The following is a 19368-nucleotide window of genomic DNA, read 5'->3' on the forward strand; positions in this document are numbered from 1 at the left end:
TTTCAAACATCAAATTGCATACATCTAGTGCAGCTTGAACATTAGATTACTTTAGATCCAGGTTGTGTTGAGAAACAACAAGATGGAAATGCTCTGCAGCAATGTATTTAAGGAGTGGAATCCTGGATTCATCACGGCCTTCATAAAATATATTCATTATGCTTTTGCATGATCATTGATCAAATTTTTCACCATTGAGTAGACACTGAAAATGTATGTGTATCTATCTCTCCCTTAGTGAGAAGTTGGAATGTGTAACTAAGCTTTTTACATGCTGAGTTTTTATTCTCTCTTTATTTAGGATCACTTGACTGCACAAGTTGGCTGTCCAGGTTATGGAGTCATTAGGACTCTCATCTACTTGACCAACGTTTGATCAGAAGTAATGCATTTCTGTATGTCAGAGAATAACTTTAAATAGTTTTAGTGAATTTCTCCTCTCCTCTCTGAAAAACTGTTCTCATTGTTTGTGTATATATAACTAAACCCGACAAGATACAGAGCAGAGCTTGCCAACCTTGAAGTAGAAGTGTTTTTTCTGCATATGTGTGTTGGTATCAGGGTATATGGAGATGCTTAGTACTTTACATTCTCAAATCCCGCGCGACGTTGCGGTCTTTTCTTGTTGCCATACCAACAGCGTCATTTTTGTTCTGAAAGCAAAGCGCTACCAGAGAAGCCTTTGTCCTCTTTGGCGTGACTCAGTCTGAACTGGCTACAATGTCGTCAGCTAAACCGCTGTGGCTATGGCGTTTTTTTTTAACAGAATGCTTAGAAAAAGTTTCCGTTGCTTATGATAACTTAATACATTTTGTTATTTGGTACTGTTTTACATACCAGTTACACATTCGATTCTAAGGTGTTGGTTTGTATTTCTTTACTCTCACTGTGAATTAAACTCCGGTTTTTTGAAACAAGTGCGCATGCGCATTAACGTCAGCGTCACTAACGATATGGATTCAGAGGGGTGCTCAGCAGACGTAAACAATGTAAGTAACTTAACGTTAGAAATCGCGGTCTCTTAATAAAAGTAAAAATATGGCTTAATTGCGTGTTTTTGATTTCTGTAATGAACGAGCCCTCGATATAATTCCTTACATTTCTAACGTTAGCTAATCGGGAGAACCTGTAGCTACTATCACTGCATGGCAACAAGTGAGCAGTGCTCAAAATTAGCGCTAATGGCTTTGCAATGACTTGATGCAGTGAATGAATTGATTATTTGTTTATATAGTCAACAATGAACCGAAGGCACGAGAGCATACTTGGATGAACTTTTGAAAAAAAAATCAGCTTTGTATTCATCGGCTAATCAATTGCTAGATGGGATAGGCTGATTGGCGGGTAACGTTAGCAGTTCTTCTATGCAGGACTTAACTGTTTTATATATTTTTGGTGTAATCGATGGCCGAAATACACGTACAGACACTTGCATACTTGATGCTTACATGTGTCGTACATGCAGGGCGTAGCCATCTTTTCAGAAGTGAGAGGACAGAATTACAATATGACATTTCTGTAATCTATATAACATAGCCTACCAGTCAACAGTTTTTGAACCTTAAGTTTTTTTGTATGTTATTTTAAAGAAGTCTCTTCTGCTTACTAATCCTGTATTTATTTGATCCAACGTACAGCAAAACCAGTAATTATTGTGAAATATTTTTACTATTTAAAATAACTGTTTTCTATGTGAATCTCTGTATAAGTGTCATTTATTTCTGTGATGCGCAGCTGTATTTTCAGCATCATTACTCCAGCCTTCTTCAGTGTCACACGATCTTCAGAAATCATTCTAATATTTCCTGATTATCAATATTTAAAACAGATGAGTAATTTTTTACAGTATTCTTTGATGAATAGAATGATCAAAGATCAGCAATTATGTGAAACAAAAAGCTTTGTAACATTATACACTATACCATTCAAAAGCTTAAAAGTCAGTAAATTTTTTTTTTTTTGAAAATAAATTATAGAAGTGCTATATATGAGCGCACTCCGGCTTCAAGTATGAATGAAACACACATTGCATGAGAGTGTTTAGTGCTCCATGATGTTCATCTTGCCCTCCGAATAAAATATCAGGTCATGCACAGATATTTAAAGTGGGGGGGACACATCCCCCGTGTGCATCTATGCCCTGCGTACATGTATTCCTAATTGATCGGGTGTGATCAGCGTATATTGAGAGAATGGAGAAATCAAGATTATATTAACGAAGATAAAATTTAAATAACTGTTAAGTAAAGTTAGTTATATAGCTGAAAATACAGAAATAAAATTAAGACATAAGTCAGATATTTGTCTTAACTTTAAATTCAGGCTTAGTATACAGTTGAAAGGAATAGTTCACCCAAAATGGAAAATTTATCCTCAGGCCATCCAAGAAACCAGTTTAAGTAAACATTTTTAGTTTTTTAGGCCTGTGGCTATAGGAGGACCTTGAAAGTACTTCTTTGAACTATCTTAAATTTCTATTGCAACCATTATAAATCGGAGCATTCTTGCAGACATTCAAGTTTACCTTTCCTTCTTTTTACCTTTTCAGGCCCCTCCAGAGATTCCCTACCAGCAGCTTGGACAAAATATGCATGATTCAGAGGCTAGCAGACTGAACACAGATCCTGACAATAATGAAAGACCATTTAGTAACACTCCGGATTCAAGCGTGCAGCCACTCATAGACCGATCTGAGACTTTACAACTGGGTACAGAGTGAAGGTGTTTTTATACAGTGGGCTTCAAAGATCTAAGGTCACATTGAAAATCTGGGATTCCAATTTATTTAAAACTGGAAATAAACACAGTGTTTGGATTTTGAAAAAAAAAAAAACATTCTAAGATGTTTGAAATCCACTGTACATTGCTTCATGCCTAAAAGCATTTTAGCTCCTATATATTATATATGTATATAATTACTTTTCCATAATGACATTTGTTATATATATATATAATTTATAATTATTTAATTGACTTTCTTTTTCAGAGTTTCAGGATAGCCAGTTGTCACCTGCACTTACCTTGCATCCCTGCCTGGACAAATCTCACCTTATTTCTGACTCCACATTTTTTCAGCATACAGATGTAGAATTTGTCCCTCTTCGGTACTGTTTGTTTCGTCGTCTTACAATTTTTCTTCACATTTTTGTATTTTTAGATAATATTTTCTCTATTGTTTTTGTGCACACAGGGATTTCCTGACTTCTCAGTTATGACTGAGAGGTGCCTCAGGACTTCAAATGTAGCTGTAACTGATGCTTCCCACCACCAAAATAATATTCTTGATCAGGCTGCACTTTCCCAGCATCCGTTGGAGTTACCAACAACCCTGACTGGTGAAAAAAGCTGCTGTTCACTCTCCCAGCACAGCCTGTCACCTGGAGACCATTGCAAAGAGTTTGAGGATCAAGGGAGCATTTCTTATGTTGCTGCTGAGGACAATATTATCAGACATATGGAAGGAGAGGAGCAGACCACTGCTCAGCAGCTTATTGAAGGAATGTCTGCTCAACTCTTGTTAAAGTCCAGGGAAGACAATGTTATTGTGGCTGTTAGTGACAGCAGTAACATTTCCTCCACCTCTGAACCTACCTCACTTCATCAAAACATAGACAAAAGCCAGTTAGAGCCTTCCATGAATCTTCAAAAAGGCTCATTATCATCTTCATTTCAGAAGACTGCAGATGTTTCAAATATAACTTTTCGTGATTCACGGATGCATTCACACCAAACAACTGACCATCTCCATGATCAGTTTCTGTCTTTAGGACAAAGAGGCTCCATCTCGGCCCCAGCAAGTAGGCACCATAGTGGGAACAAAAGCTCTAATAGTGGAATGTGTGTCACACCAGCTGGTGAAGCTTTGATGCATCTACCAGATTCTGCAGAGAGTGCTCTGGAGCTCCGGTCATCTAACAGCAGCAGATGGTTCATTCTTGAACTCTCAGCCTGTGTCTCAATCCACACCTGCAATACCTATCATGAGACCCCCACCAGCACTGACCAAACTCTCACTCATACACTCCAAACAAGAGGCTATTGCGTCTGTTGCTACATCCTCCCAAAACAGTCACTCCAAAACTGGCTTAATTCCATTATTGGACCTAAGCGATCAACGTTCCTCTCCCATTCACTCTCAAACAACAGCTACAGATCCTAGTGGACCTTCAGAGACTGTGCAAACAATGACACATGCCCAACCCATTTTAAACATTCCTCCTCCTGTTTTAAATCCACAAGCCTCTGATACACCTCACTCCAACACTCAGCACTTTTACTCTGGTGCAGAGATGAAAGATCAAGTCCCTCGTCTGGCCCTTGGGAGAGTACATTCTCTTCCCAGTCTGAGCTATTTACAAAAAGTAGATGCCTGGAAAGTCAATCAAAGTTCTAGCAGGTCGTTTTATGATCATTTGCCACTTGATAGTGTGTCGCCCAAGAAAAATGCACAGGATGATGTTTCTGAAGCACTTAACCACATGCTTTCTCAAGACACATGTCTGACATTTGGTGCTAATCCCAGCTCCCAAATGTTTCAGCCACTTTCCTCTTCTCATTCTGGAAGTGTCTCACCCCGTCAGGTGGGTGTAGTTGGGACTGGTGCGTGCAGAGGAAAAGCATCTGAGTCACCTGTCAATCGCTCACACTCTCACTCCTCCCTAAGCTCTGTGGTGACCTCTGTTCAGAGAGATGCTGGTCCACACAATCAGCAAATTCCAGTAGCACAATTTAATAACATCATTCCAACTACCAGATCATTGGACTATCAGCCATCCTTTGTTTCAGGTGGAAGGGGTGAAAGAAAGAATAGCTCAGCTCCTCACATGGATAAAAGCTCAGTCCATATGTCTCCTCTCCTCAGTCTGGGGCGCTTCAGTGATGTGTCATCAAACCTCAACATGAGCAGCACTCTTTCGAGCTCTCTAGGCAGTCGCCATGGTGAACAGAGTATGCGGGCATCAGTGGGAGCCACCTCTTCAGTAATGAGTCTTGAAGTAGATAATTATGCACCCTACTGGACCTCCAGACCTGCGTCCCCTCCTCACACTAGAGAACTCAACATTGAAGACAGGATCCCTGTAAGTTCACAGTGCTGTAGGAGAACTAGTAAGATGCACTTAAATTCGGCATGAAATGAAATTCCCTTTCTATAAGGTCTGCACGATAAATAGGATGCGATTGTCATGTGTATGCTTTCAGATGGAGCGGCATTTTAATACACGGAGCCGTAGTTTACTGACAAGCTACACAATGTTGCTTTTATAATCATAGGCAATTCATCTGCGTTTATGAACGTGATATTGTGTAGCTTCATCTGAAAGCAGTGATAGAGATTTACTACTAATCACAGAACCAGCTTTACTTACGAGATGCGCATGACAATCGCATGCGATTTATTGTGCAGCCCTACTATCTATATATAATTAATAAGTAATTTTTAATCAAAAATGTCACAATTCTAACATCCAGTGATAACGACACAATCAACAGCTGTTGGATAAAATGTAGATAAAATAAAATTTCCCTTTTTTAAAAATCAGTTTTACACAGATTTACATCACACTATGGAAAAAGATCTGTTACATTGTGACTTTTAAATCAACATGAATTTAAAATGCTCAAACTCACATCTGTTAGGAAATATAGTTTTCAATTATGCACAAGCAGAAGGAAACATTTAAGGCATTTAAGTTGTCAACCTTTTTGACTCCAAGGCCCCCACTGTCAAAGACAATATTCAGTTTCCCCTCAGATATATTTCTGTTACTTCTGCTTTAATGACAAAGATGCACATTTTCAAACTTATTTTTTTTTAGAAACTAGACACACACAGAAGAGTGTATATGCATGCATTCATAAAAAAATAGCTATATTAAAATAATTATATTTATATTTTTAAGTCAATTATAGTAAATTCCAGAAGTCCAAGGTAAATTAATAAATTAACATTTCAAAATGTTGCTCACAAATGGCAATTTCAACCCAATAAAATATTTTGAGATTTCCATAACTAGAAAAATTATATTCGCTATAAAACTGTGATTACTTGTTTGAAAAATACTGATTCAAGTGATTTTTGTAATTAGTTTTTATACCCTGATAGATAATTTATTAGTCTGTTTTATGTCTTTTTGTTTTACAGCTGTACCTTTTAAATTTGGGTATTGACCAGTCACCTTCAACTATCTTAAATCCATTTACTCATCGAGGACCAATCAGAGAGCCTGAATTCTCTCCTACTGACTTATGTACCATCAAAGGCTCCATAGGAACACCAACTAAAAGCACACAGCCATCTGAAGGTGAGCTAAAAACTTCTGACATCTTTGTGCATTTACATTTACATTTAGTTATTTAGCGGATGCTTTTATCCAAAGTGATTTACAAATGAGGACAATAGAAGCAATCAAAAACCATCAAAAGAGCAATGATACGTAAGTGCTGTGACAAGTCTCTATTAGCCTAACGCAGTAAAAGTAGCAAGTTATTTTTAATTTATATTAACAAGAAAAAAATAGATGATACGAAAATAATAAAGAATGTTGCTAGTTTTAGGATGCACTGCTAAAGTTATTGAGTTAAAATATAGTTGGTTTCATTTGTATAATGTTTCTGGTCATATTATAATGATTTGTTTTGTTTTCTGTGTATATAGTTGACAGTCTTCAGAAGGAGACATTCTCCAGTTCTAGTCAGCTCTCAGCTGACTCCAGTGCTTCTGTCAAACACCGATTGTCAGTGCATGAGCGAGGCCAACCAGCCAGTGACAGAACTGTGAAAAAAACGTTCAGCCAGGTGGAAACGCCCCCAAGACTTAATTCAACTGTTCATCCTTCATCAAACCTACAACAGTCTAATGCTCCACAAAATGAAGGAAACTTTGGCCTTTCTAGCCAATTCAGCTCAGAATCTATGACTCCTCCAGGTCCCAGAGAAGTGATAAAGGAGGATGAAGACTCTTTTGTAGGCTCTGGCACACTGCGTGAAATCAGACGTCTGCTGGGCCGGGCAGAAAGCCTGGTTTCTGGTCGTTCCTCTCTGACTTCCTCTCCTGGCTCACACCGCCTCTCAGAGAGTGACACATCCCTTGTTTCACTGGGACGGAACATTCAAGGTTATCATGATGACACATCCCTGTCAGCTGGTGGGAATCTTTCTTTGCTGCTGACTCGCTCTTCATCAGATTCAGCTTTGAAAGGAAGCTTGTCATCCTCCCAAAGGCCTCAACAGATTGACCGCACAACTATAGAGCCTACCGCTCTCTCTTTGAGCAGAGAGGAAAGTTTGAAGTCACGTGACCTCTGTGCGACCCCAAGACGGGCTGAACCGGAAGGCTGCAGTGCTGCAGACCAAGATAAGGCAAAGCCACCTACAGTCACATCTGCCATGCAGATAAATGTTCCTTCGATAGCAGAAAACCAGGACCAGACTGAAGATGCTGTGTTTGGCTCTTCTGAGAATGATTCTTCTCATGTCTCAGCTGAGGTTGAAAGTATGAGTGACAGTAGCAGCGAGAGTTCATTGGCTGCCAGAGTTGCCAAGCTCCTCCAGAGTGAGTCACCCGTTTCAGTGGTTACAAGTCGGCCAAGCACCAGTGATCCAGAAGACAGCCGTGCAAGAGGTAAAAACAGTGAGCAATTTGTCTAAAAGGACATTTAGTCATATACAGGTTTTTTTCAGTACCAGTGGTGCTTTTCTGAAGTCAGTGGTTTTTACTTTATGGATAACTGGATTTGGTCTGTCGCTTTAGAATGGATCCTGATGAAGGTTTCTGGCCGCCGATGTGAAAGCTTAGAACTAAACGCTGAGGACAGAGAGAGAATTGAAGACATCAAAAGAGAGCTTCTACTGAACACCAAATACACCAAGGTAAAGTACAAACACCAGCACAGAAAGGTCTGCCAATTTCATTTGTGTGAATATCAGCATTTTTCTGACAGCAATAAACTGGCATTGTATTGGTTTTAAAATTTTATTTGGTGTTGGTCAATATTGGATATTTAACTGGCATGCTCAGATCAGTTAATTTTTAATAACACTTAATAATTTAACCCTGTGAAGGCTAACATGAAATAATAGTCAGAATTTTTTGTTATGTTCTGTTTATTGAGCCTTTAGAACATTCCTCAATTAGTTTTCACCGATGGCCAAATTCTGCCAACAATACCAAGCCAATAGCCTGACTACGTCAGACTTTGTACTTCCACTCAATTTCAATTCGGTTCTGTATTCAGTCTGAGATAGCAAACCATCTCCTAGTTTTCCTCCGGCTCCAAAACAGCTGCCCAATCAACGAACAGAGGGCGGGCTGAGAGTCCTGACGTAGACGCTAAACTAAGTGTAAACGCCAAGTTTAAGATTGTAGATTTGGTTAGGGAAATCACAAACGATCACAGATATGATGACACGGGATGCTATTCACTCTGTTGTGGAGAAAATTCCCGGCATTTGCCTACTGATGCCCGAACAAGAAGAGTGTTTGTTTCACATATTTAATGGAGGTGATGTTGTGGCCCTAAAAGTTTAATTTATACACTAATGTAATCTCATAGCACTATGAAATATGCTTATACTTAAGTAGTGTTTTTACCTAGCCCCCTATAGTTATTCTAACCACATAACAACTTGAATAAAGTGGAGACAATAACCAGTGTTTATGGTTATCACTTCAATAGTATTTTGTCTAGCCCCCCATAGTTAATTCAACTGCATAACAATTTAACTAATGTCAAGCCGTTAGTGTGTGCTGTCTGTCTCAGAAGGTTAATGTGTCTGAGGTCCTGTAAATCGTACATAAAATCCATATACATTTTAGTTGTCATGCTATCTTTTATGGTATGTCTTGGATTATATTTAAATGCTTAGTTTTATGATCAATGCTCAGTAGTTTAATATTTTAGTCAATCACTGAAAAAGCTTGATGTGTCAATTTTGATACATTTTAACATGATTTAAATGTTAAACAAACTTTGATGAATCAAAAATTTGCTTCAGTACGTTAAGTGTTCGTCTTAAAATATTATTAACAATATAAAAGTTATTCTTAGGTCTACATTATAAGAATCAACAAGAACAACTAGAGATGCAGCAGGTTCTTAGCAAAGCATTGATCATGTTGTTAATTGTGATACTGTACACTTTATAGGGTTCATAACACTGTTCAATATAATCTTTAGCTAATCTCAAAATATCAATTTTTTTATACTGGACGTCATATTGTTGTGACGTCTAAATACACTTGTAGTATTTAAAACAAATGCATTTTTTTTTAATGAATTTAGACAAAGTACGATTTTTTATATGGGCCAATTATCAGTGATTGGCCATAAAATAAAACTATTATGATTATTTTAAGGAAGAATTTTAACATCCTAAATATCACACTTAATGGTGAGTCTTTAATAATATGAGTTTTGTTTTTGGTGCGGCAGACTGCATTATGGAAAGTCCAGATAGAGTGTGTTGAAGGTAAAGCTGTTGTTTGCATTTGCGTTATTTATTCTGTGCTCTCTTGCTTGCAGTGTTTCTACTGAATCTCTCATCTGTCTACTTCCCACAGTCCTCCCCAATCCTAGTTCTTATCAGTAATAGTAACACATCTTGTTCTCTTTCTCATGCTTTGTTTCTCAGTGGAGCTCAGATTCTGAGGGCAGTGCTCAGTCGAGTGCTGGTCCTGAATCTCAGCTGTCGAAGGGCTGTGTTGGACTGCGTAAAATGGAGAATTGTAACTCAGATCAGCTGCTGAAAGTCAATTCAAAACCTTTGGAAACAGTTCCATTTTACACTCCTATCCAACAGGATCTAGAGGCCAGAGTTCGCCAGATTGCTCTTCGAGAAGGGCTCAGTTCCCAGCCTTTAACTTCTATTACTATATCAACCACTCGCCTCACTCCGTCTCCACAGTCACCATCACATGACCATATCACTGCTACTGAGGAATTGGACAGTGTTGGTCCTGACCATGAGACTTTAGAGAGCACGAGCCAAATGAGACTTCAGCCAGCTGTTATACTTAATGTATCTGGCAGAGAAAAGGAGACAGCGAGAGAAGAACAACAAAGTGAAGAGAACAAAGGAGAAGATATGACTGATGATGACAAAGAGAACATTGTTACAAACAATCCCCAGAGTATCCATAGAATACCTCACATGGACTTTAATGCTACTGGGAGTAACCAGATATTATCTAGTGCGTCATCGGATTCAGCCTTTGACAAGACGTCCCATCTCTCTCACATACACGTCACCTTATCGCCCAAACCCAAACACCATTCCAATCCAAACTACTTAAGCAGACTATCCAGTCAAAACACCAGTAAAGATGTCCCACCTCCGGCGGTGTCAAGCATGACTGGTGAGCGTCTGCAGTCTATACACCGAATCTCAAATTCAAATCATGCCAGATCATATGAACACAGAGAGCCAGTTCAAGGCCAGAATGCAGGAAGTGTCAGTGCACACTTACAGGCCGGATACCCACAAACCTTTGCTCCCTCTCAGAGGCTGGCTGGGACATCCAGAACTCTCTCTGTTCAAGCAGGTATATGATGTACAATTGATATGCTTTTCAGTGGCATTTGATGTTGGTAAATTAATCAGTTGATTTATTTTTCTTTATGTACACTTCCTGTAGGTGTCCCTGCCCTGTTGCCATACAAACCTTATGGAAGCTCAGAGTTGTTCTACATCCCGCGAGCTGATCAAGAACTTTCTCCTTGTCACTCTGACACAACTGTAGAAAGCTCTCACCCAGGTATGTCACAGAGAACTTTACTCAGTTATTACTCTACAGCATCCTAGCTTACATTACCAGTTTATTTAGAATGTGAATCCTGTTTTGTTTCTACAGCTACTTACTAAATTAATAACTAAATGGATATTTTTGGATATTTGAGAAAAACATTTAAAGGCATGAAACTAGCACAGATCTAAGTTGTTTGTTTTGGCTAATTGGCAGCACTGTTTAGTTTTTATTAAAGGGGACATAACACGCATAGTTTCTGCTAATCTCATGTTAATCTTGTGTACCTATTGAGTAGTATTGCATCCTTCATTTCTCAGAAGCGTCTTCACTGTTATCAGATTAATAGAAGAAAGAAGCAGCTGTAACGCTTCTCTCCGATAACAGTCAGAGCTAAAGAGTCACGAGCATGCACAGCTTTTGCTTAGAGATTGTCTGCGTGCGAATATTTGACAACAAAATGCCCCACTTAATGAAATAAAAGTCTTCATGGGAGCTGTGTAATAAGGCTATTTAAAGTTGCCATGAAATGAAAATTCATCCTTTTCATTTTCTAAATGCATGCTATTGATCTTATAGTTAACAGGTTTTTTTTTACAACATTACGTTTTGCTTCAATTCTTTTTTTTTTTTTTTTTTTTTTTTTTTTAGTATTTCACCTAATTTGATTTTATTTGCAACGTTTACCCCGCCCCTTTCTTATTGTTGACTGCAAATTTATATTCGGATCTGCCTCCATCCAAGTATCATCAAATAGACTGAACTAAGTTCCTGCGCTACATTCTGCCATTTTTACTGGTTTCACCCCTATCGGATTTCCCGATCTCATCCACACCATTGCACCCTGAGTTTTGGGAGTTTCCTGTTTCTGTTGAAAGTACCTGATTTTTCAATGGCAGGACCATTGTGCGGTGGCGCTGGCGCTGAGGGTAGGTGAGGAATGCAGTAGGGCGGTGGCTTGTCTTGTGAAAAGCTGTTTTGCTTAGCCACAAAGGCAAGGACCTTTTTCTTTTCTGGTCCTTGATCCCAGACCCTTTTCAGATCCTTCCAGACATTATAACTCTTAGTCATATACTTATAATCCCAATTGGGATCGCCCAACCCTTCAAAAATTAGAGTTTTAGCCAATTCCATGCCCTCATCTGTGAATGAACCCTCTCTAGGATACGTAGTTTCAATTTGTGGTTTCATGCGCTCTGACCATCCTGCCATATCACTTACAAAAGGTTCCGTATAAAACCCTTGATTATTTCTGAACATAAAATCAACTGGTGTTTCTCCTGGTAACGGTCTTGAGATTGAACCCCCCATCTTCCACTTAAGATAGCAGTACCAATGGTAATGTCTAGGCACACAGCTTTCGCCCTGATCGTCACTAAATCACCTTCTTTTGTCTAGGCGTTACCTAGATTTGAGCTCTCGCCAAACCAAGTTTGGGTCGCCCGCTAAACACCTTTTTCTTTTGGGCCGAAATATATCAACATGTAATAAAAATTGTTAACAGATTTCCACAATATGGATTTTGTTTAAATTTCAATCCCCAAACTAAATAAACTTCCGCGAAAGTAAAATACACTTTGATTCAAAAATACAGAATGGCCAGTACTGCACATCCAATTACTCCACGCTAATAGTCAACAAACAAATCTTGTAACTTGTGACTACTGCTGCCAGCCGTAGTGTAACAAAAATGGCAAGCTTAATTCCACTACCAAATAGTTATTACAACTCCTTCCCGTCTCTTTAGGGGAAATGCGGGATCATTTTTACATTAATCCCCTACTAGGATCCTACAGGGGTAAGTGCTATATTTCCTTCAAGAAATATACAAAAACACTTACCCCTTTGACGTAGGTCCGCCTGATTCTCCCCACCGTCTTTTCCCACTCAATCTCGGGACTTTTTTTTCCCGGTTCTCTAGGAGATTCCCCACTTTCGCGGACGAGCCCCCAAACTTTAAGAATAAATCGTATATTCTTGCCTTCGAGATCACAAATATAATTTTGGTTCAGGTTGGGTTATCTGAGCAGAGGAGAGCAGGTACCCGGGACCAAAGAATGACATACACAAGTGGTGCAGTTCATTCTAAGCTCAACTTTATTGTACATTGGATTTCACTTTTATACAGCATCTTAGAGGAAGTGAGGCAATGGAATGTCTGGAACATAATAGCTGAATAAGCATAACTGACTTCATTGGGTAATCCAATACCATGAAACAAGAGCAAGTTTCAAATGTTAGCACATCATATTTTCATCACAAAATGTCCTTTAACAAAAGATGTTCATGTGCACAAGTAGAATCTCACAAGTATGAAAGACATGGTCAGAATAGTCTATCTGCCATCAGTGGTTCTACTTTTCTTTGCTGTTGCTGTCAGTGTTTTGTTCAGCCTTTAAACCCTGGTCGCTTTCAGTTATAACAGTCAGCTCGGTAAAGCTCTAAGATTTGCAAAAAGGACTTTATCTTCATGCCAGAATTTAATGTTTGTTACTTGCTACCAGGAGCAAATGTGGCCTAATTGTTAAAGACTTGTACTAGTTACCAGAAGGTCACTGGTTTGAGTCTCAGTGCTAGCAGTTGTAGGTGGGGGGCAGTGAATGAAAAGTGCTCTCTTCCACTACCCATGGCTGAAAGCGAAAGCGTTGCGTGCTGAGACTCATTCTCATTGTTGCATCAAGCATATCATTCTGCACACCAGATGCACATATTGTAAACGCTTCATGCCGCACTGTTTTGCTCTATCGAATCAATTATATGTAGTTGCCTTATTAAAAAAATATGCTATACATTTAAAAGAAATGAATTTTAATTTAATAGTATATACTTATATATAAATACATTCATTAATGGATTTTATCATTCAAAATATAAAGTGTGTAACATTATACTATATTTAGTGCAACACTATTATTTGTTCCACACAGAATAATAATTTAAAAATTATGTGTGCACTGATTTTTCTAGAATAGCTTTTCCTGCCGAATTGTCCACTAACCTAGTTTATGGTATTTTTTTTTTTGTCATAGATCATGAATATACATATATTGTTTTCATATTTATTGTTTTTTTTTTTTATTATTATGGAGTAGTCTGTATTCAGTAGGTTGTGAAAGAATTTTTAGGAGTTCCACACAAAGAGATATATAAATTCTACATTTATTTAAATAAAAAAAAATATTTAGTATCAGATCGGGATCAGTATCAGCCAATACTGAACCCTAGGTATCGTAATTGGGATCGGAGGTGAAAAAGGTGGAACGGAGCATCCCTAATTTTTTTACTACATTATTTCATGGAAGTCTCAGTTGTACAGAGGATATTATGGATACACTATGTAGATTATTAGAGGACACATCTTTGCTGGACAGACCTTTAATTCATCTGCACCTGTTTTGTATCACAGAATTCTGATTATAAAAAAGGTCAAAATTTCCATACATAATTAGTGATTGAACATAAATAGTTTTTTACTTGCACCTCTACTGGCCCCTCCCCCCGAGTCTTGCAGATGGTTCATGCTCTCACTCAGTCTTGCATTATTCATTTTCTTTGTCCATAAGAAAGCCAATCCAGCAACACAAGCCTCGTGTGATCCACATGCCAAACCCTTCTGGGCCCCTCTGCTTCAGTGCTGTTTGCTCTCTGTTTGATCCTGCTCTCTTCTGTTCTTTCTCGCTCCCTCTGCAGGTTCTGATGATGCTGTCCCTCCACTCTTTAATACAGACATTTTAGGCTCTAGAGAGCTAGAAGACAACATAATTGCATCGAAACACAAGGAAGGCATCTACAGTAAGAGGACCAATATGAAGAGAGGTAAGATGCACATTAGTATTAGTACAGTATTTACTTAATTTAAAGAATTCTCCAAAAATGAAATGGTCATCATTTACCCATCCACATGTATGACAAGTTGCCATTTTTGTAATAGAAACTTTGCTGTGGTCTGTAGCTGTTACATAAAAAACACCAGCATGTAATCTTTTTTGTCTCTCCCATTGTCAGTTCCCAGTGTGTCAGGAAATGGTCTTCCAGAATCAGCAACCACTCTTGCTGGCCAAAATGACAATACCGTTCCTGAAGCTTATGTTTTTAAGAAGAGCATGGACACTGTTGGCATTGATGAGGAGTATAGAGAGGAGGAAGAAAATTTTGTTCCCTTACACATGGAGGCCGACTACAGTACAGATGATGTGCATCTTCACACTAGCATTATTCAGGAGCCCAAATTACCACTAGAACCACACCATTTACCTTCTCAGCCAATCAGAACGTCTTACAAGGGATACAAGACAAAGCAGGACAGAACACCTCATGATGTTAGCATAGAGATTAGCAGTTCTTTGGACCAGCTGTGGCGTCGCTTCAGTGAAAAATGGAGCATGGAGGAGACAAGACCAGCTAATGAGGGAGAAACGTCACTGCTTGATCGACTGGAGCGTCTGTCTCGTCTCATTCACAGTACCACACCAACAGACCTAAATATACAACAGTCACACTGCAGGAAAGTAGAGTATTATAGGAGGAGTGATCAAGAGGATGGGACCATGCACGGGGAAGAGCAAAGAGAAAGCGTTCAGTTAGACGTGGCTCCACAACAAGCTTGGCCTGAGCATGAGGAGGGTCAGGACAGAGTGCATCGCTGTCCTGCTGAGAGAGACGAGTCTGCAAGTGTGGAGACGAGCAGTAGCCTGTCCACTATTGACACGGAGCGACTGCTGCGAGCTTTTGGACCTCACCGGGTCACCAGTAAGGGACAGAAAAGCAGTGACAGCTTGCTCAGACTTTACAACACCATCCATATGCAGAAAACTGGCCGAAGGAAACCCCGTCCTAAACATGTTGCTGTCTCTGTTGCTACCAATGATGTGAGCACTGATGACTCCACAGTAAGTCTTCGCTTGATTGAGTTCTTCAATACAGGTTGTTCAGCTTCTTAGTTTTGAAAGATTATCAACAAATTAAAAAGAAAGATGCTAGCAAAATAATCACATGTACAGTATATCACAAAGATCTGGTGTAAAGATCCAGTAGTACATTATACTCCGCATTTTTGACTGAGAGACTGTCATTCTATCCTTATCTAACTGTCTAATCTTCTGTTATTGTTCCAGGTCTCTGCTGATTCTTTATCATCTTCAAGCACTTTACCCCGTCATTCGCAAAGACGTGTGTCCCAAAACCTAAATTCTAAAAAGTCAAAGGTCAAACTAGTCAGCAGAGGTGTGCAGGCAGGTCAGTTACACAACCGTGGTCCACATTTTTTAAACTAAGCAACATGTAAATTAGACAGTAACTGCAACAAAATATGTTGTGGGGTTGTGTATTCTTTTTGCAGGTGATTTTGAAATCGTTACAAATGGTACCCGCAGACACACTCGGGATGTGGGCACCATCTTTCCCTCACCAGGTGCTTTCAAAGATGTCCGTTCATCAAACACATTGTGCAGAAACATTCAGAGTGGCTTTCCCATCCCCACTGCTTTCACATCTAAACCCACCCAAACCCTGACTGCTCCGAAGAAAGACCCCAGCAACAAGAGCATCCGGACACGCTACCCAAACGGTGCATATTACATACAGACCGCATTTTTTTTCTGCCACTCATTTGTTTCTCCTTTTCTGGTAATGTTTTATTTATACATTTCTTTTTAAGGTGTGTCATGGTTCATCGCAGCCGATGAGCTTAAGTGTGATGGTCACAAGGAAAACCAGCCACAGAACGAATCAGCACCTTACCCAAGAGTCTGGTTTGAGCCTTACACCAGAACCAGACCCTGGAGAGAAACAACCAGAGAACCACTAAGAGAGAGACAGAACCAGCAAGAACAAGAGAGGCCAACAGAGTCTATAACAGCTACAGAGATCGATATCAGTGACAAACCCTCGGCTCTTGTTCGACTTTCACTTCAGGTGTGTGACGAGCAATTGTTTCATTTATCCTTTTTAAAGCTTGTTCACACCAAGGTTGATAATTATAATGATAACCAAGAATGCTAACTAGAACAGTATCATTGAAGCTTGTACCAATTTTTTTTTTAATGTTCATTTTGAATCCTGCTGTGTGATTTTAGATAGTACATGGAAGTTGATTGTTAATTTTAAGGTACTTGCACACGACATTTTCATATATTGGTTGTTTTTTCAAGCGTGTTCGTCATCATATCCAATCCAATTATGACGGTTGAAAGTTTTGGAGGCAGTGTGTAAACGTGATTGACACAACATGAAGTCATATTTATTGTTTAATTTGTGAAGAGAATTTTGGACTCCGTGTGCAAAGACCTTTAGTCTAACATTGAGCATTTGCATTGATGGGTTTCCTTCAGGAAGCTCTGGAGCTCCATCGGCCAGAGTTTGTATCTCGTTCACGTGAGCGGATGAAGCGTCTGGGTTTGCTGGTTGAGGAGAGGAGGTTACAAGAAGTCTTCAACAGAGAGAGAGAAGAGCTCTTCAACTGCCCCGCACCATCACGTCCATACAGACCAGGTGACCTTATAACATGAAAGATTACTAGTGTGTTGTTATGGGAGTATTCAGTTCATTATATATTTTACAAGTTTGGTACAGCTTGCATTAAGATGTAAACTAAAACATGCCTCTGTCAGCAGCTCCAGTACCCCATAAACGAGTCGTTCCAAGAAGAGAGATGGTCCAAAGATCCAAAGAGTAGGTATCCACTGTATCTTTTTCAAACAGTCTAGATGGTAAGAGACAATGCACATATTATCAAATTGTGCAAATATGGGTCATTTAACACTTAAAAAGCATTTTGTGCCCTTATACATGCTTTCAGTTGGGTAGGGAGGAAATCACACAGTCAGAGAATAGACAGGACAGACAGACTCAGGAGGTAATAGTGTGTGTGGTGTGTGGGTGTTTTTTTTTGAGTGTCTCTCTGTCAGGTTTATTAACATTAAAAAGAAAACCATAAAAAGAGAACCATTTTCATTACTTCATAAAAACCTTTCAGCAAGTTTCCAAGGCAAAGTTTCTAATTTTCTTTTAGTTAAAGTCAGTACAAGGTGTATTTAACCTGTTAAATGTCACCCCGTCCAGTATACGGGACGCCTACGTTGACTATACTATATTAAAATCAATTTTAATCTAATCTTGACAAACTATATATCGTTGGAAAGGTCTAAGACTTCCAAATATATATTATACCAATATTTTTTGTTAAAAATTATGTAGGAAAAGTAATAGATCAATTTATGACAAGAGTGCACCCTCAGAAATCTACATTACAAAAGGAGCTTTGACCTTTGTTTAAAAAAAAGACTTCCTCGTTGCCTTTTTCTCTATCACATTTTAGAAATCATCAGAAGTTATATATCACTTGAAAACATAAAATCTCAAAATTCATCCTTCAAAACCCATTTTAAAATCAGACATTGCATTACCATGTAAATGGCACATCAAAATCATGTTACAAAATGTTTTCATGTGTAATATCTGTGATTCAAAATAGGCTCAGTCAGAGGTGTAATGATCTAAACTGCAGTATGTTAATATTTTATTTGGATATAATTGATTCAAATAATTTTGCACTTTAATTGACAAATAAGTGTTTATTCCCTCAGGAAATATGCTCAACTTCCTGAGGTCCAGAGAAGAAAGGAAGAGGAAAGGAGACAGGCAGAGTACCGCTCTTACCGCCTCAATGCTCATCTCTTTAACAAGGTATTATTAAAGGTTTCTTGAGTAGGAGATACATATAATAGCCCAAATACAGTGATACTGCCAGCTTTTAAATCTGTATTATTCCAGAAATTTCAGATATACAATTGATGAGTTTGATTAACGTTTCTAATGCATGTCTTCTTTCTCTTGCAGAAAGTCACTAATCGTGTGTTGGGAAGGAGAGCGCCCTGGCAGTGATCCAGAATCAGCTCAACATTTCCAAAAGCCTTACTATTCTCTGAATGTGAAACGTTTTGTGGGGGTTTTATATGGGGTGATATTGTATAATGGTTGTCTTGTGCAAGTGTTGCTAGATATATGTGTGCATTCGGATTTTAGATGTGAGATTTTATATGATTGTGATTGTGTATTATTTATGGATTTGCAGTGTTGGATTGCTTTAATATGATTATTATAGTTGCAATATTACTTTTTATTATGTCTGTCTTTGCTAAATTTTAGGAATATTTTTATGAGGTTAATAAATAAGAGGTGATTTGTAAGAGCTTTTGTGTTTGTGTGCTATTGCAAGTAGGTGAATGCTGATTAACAACAAAAATTACTTTTTTTAATTTCTGAAATCGTGCATATCCAAAAAGAGAATGTGGCAAAGGACATTCTAAAACGCTTCACGTGAAAAACGCTTAACGTGGTTTAATGTACTAATACAGTGATATTAACAGATCAAACTCACTAAACATCATACTAATAAAGTATACTAGCTACAAAATAATAAGATGAGCCCTGGATATGATCTCAACTCGTTTAATGTTCGCTATAAAAAGATAATAGCTTTTTTACTCTAAAATGTACTCGGAGGGCTGCATTATTTGATGGATATCAGTAACGATAATTTTTCTTCCATCTTTCATTTTTTCTCAAATGTTTGATACAACATTCAAAATAATTACTATTCTACAACCTTCACAAAAGAGATCAAGGAT

The 19368-nt window shown here is 38.5% G+C and overlaps 1 protein-coding gene and 1 long non-coding RNA gene across 3 annotated transcripts; both read left to right on the forward strand.

Annotated features, from left to right (window-relative positions):
• The first annotated feature begins 904 nt into the window (after nucleotides 1-904).
• Nucleotides 905-3144, forward strand: LOC113078220 (uncharacterized). Its single transcript, XR_003281471.1, has 3 exons — nucleotides 905-989; nucleotides 2549-2708; nucleotides 2987-3144. It is a non-coding gene; the product is annotated as an uncharacterized LOC113078220 (long non-coding RNA).
• Nucleotides 3145-3886: 742 nt separating this feature from the next.
• LOC113078210 (Alstrom syndrome protein 1-like) lies at nucleotides 3887-18929 on the forward strand. Of its 2 annotated transcripts, none has more exons than XM_026250515.1 (15): nucleotides 3887-5078; nucleotides 6143-6302; nucleotides 6656-7621; nucleotides 7751-7869; nucleotides 9631-10540; nucleotides 10634-10753; nucleotides 14432-14557; nucleotides 14747-15630; nucleotides 15856-15976; nucleotides 16080-16307; nucleotides 16398-16654; nucleotides 17071-17230; nucleotides 17350-17410; nucleotides 18325-18424; nucleotides 18578-18929. In XM_026250515.1, the coding sequence occupies exons 1-15, from the start codon at nucleotides 3981-3983 to the stop codon at nucleotides 18620-18622; spliced, it is 5355 nt and encodes a 1784-aa protein (XP_026106300.1). In that variant the 5' UTR covers nucleotides 3887-3980; the 3' UTR covers nucleotides 18623-18929. The 2 variants fall into 2 exon arrangements, with proteins under 2 accessions (XP_026106300.1, XP_026106301.1); XM_026250516.1 differs by having other exon boundaries at nucleotides 17353-17410.
• The last annotated feature ends 439 nt before the right edge of the window (nucleotides 18930-19368 follow it).

The sequence above is a fragment of the Carassius auratus genome, unplaced genomic scaffold, assembly GCF_003368295.1.
Source record: "Carassius auratus strain Wakin unplaced genomic scaffold, ASM336829v1 scaf_tig00024665, whole genome shotgun sequence".
Classification (NCBI taxonomy): domain Eukaryota; kingdom Metazoa; phylum Chordata; class Actinopteri; order Cypriniformes; family Cyprinidae; genus Carassius; species Carassius auratus.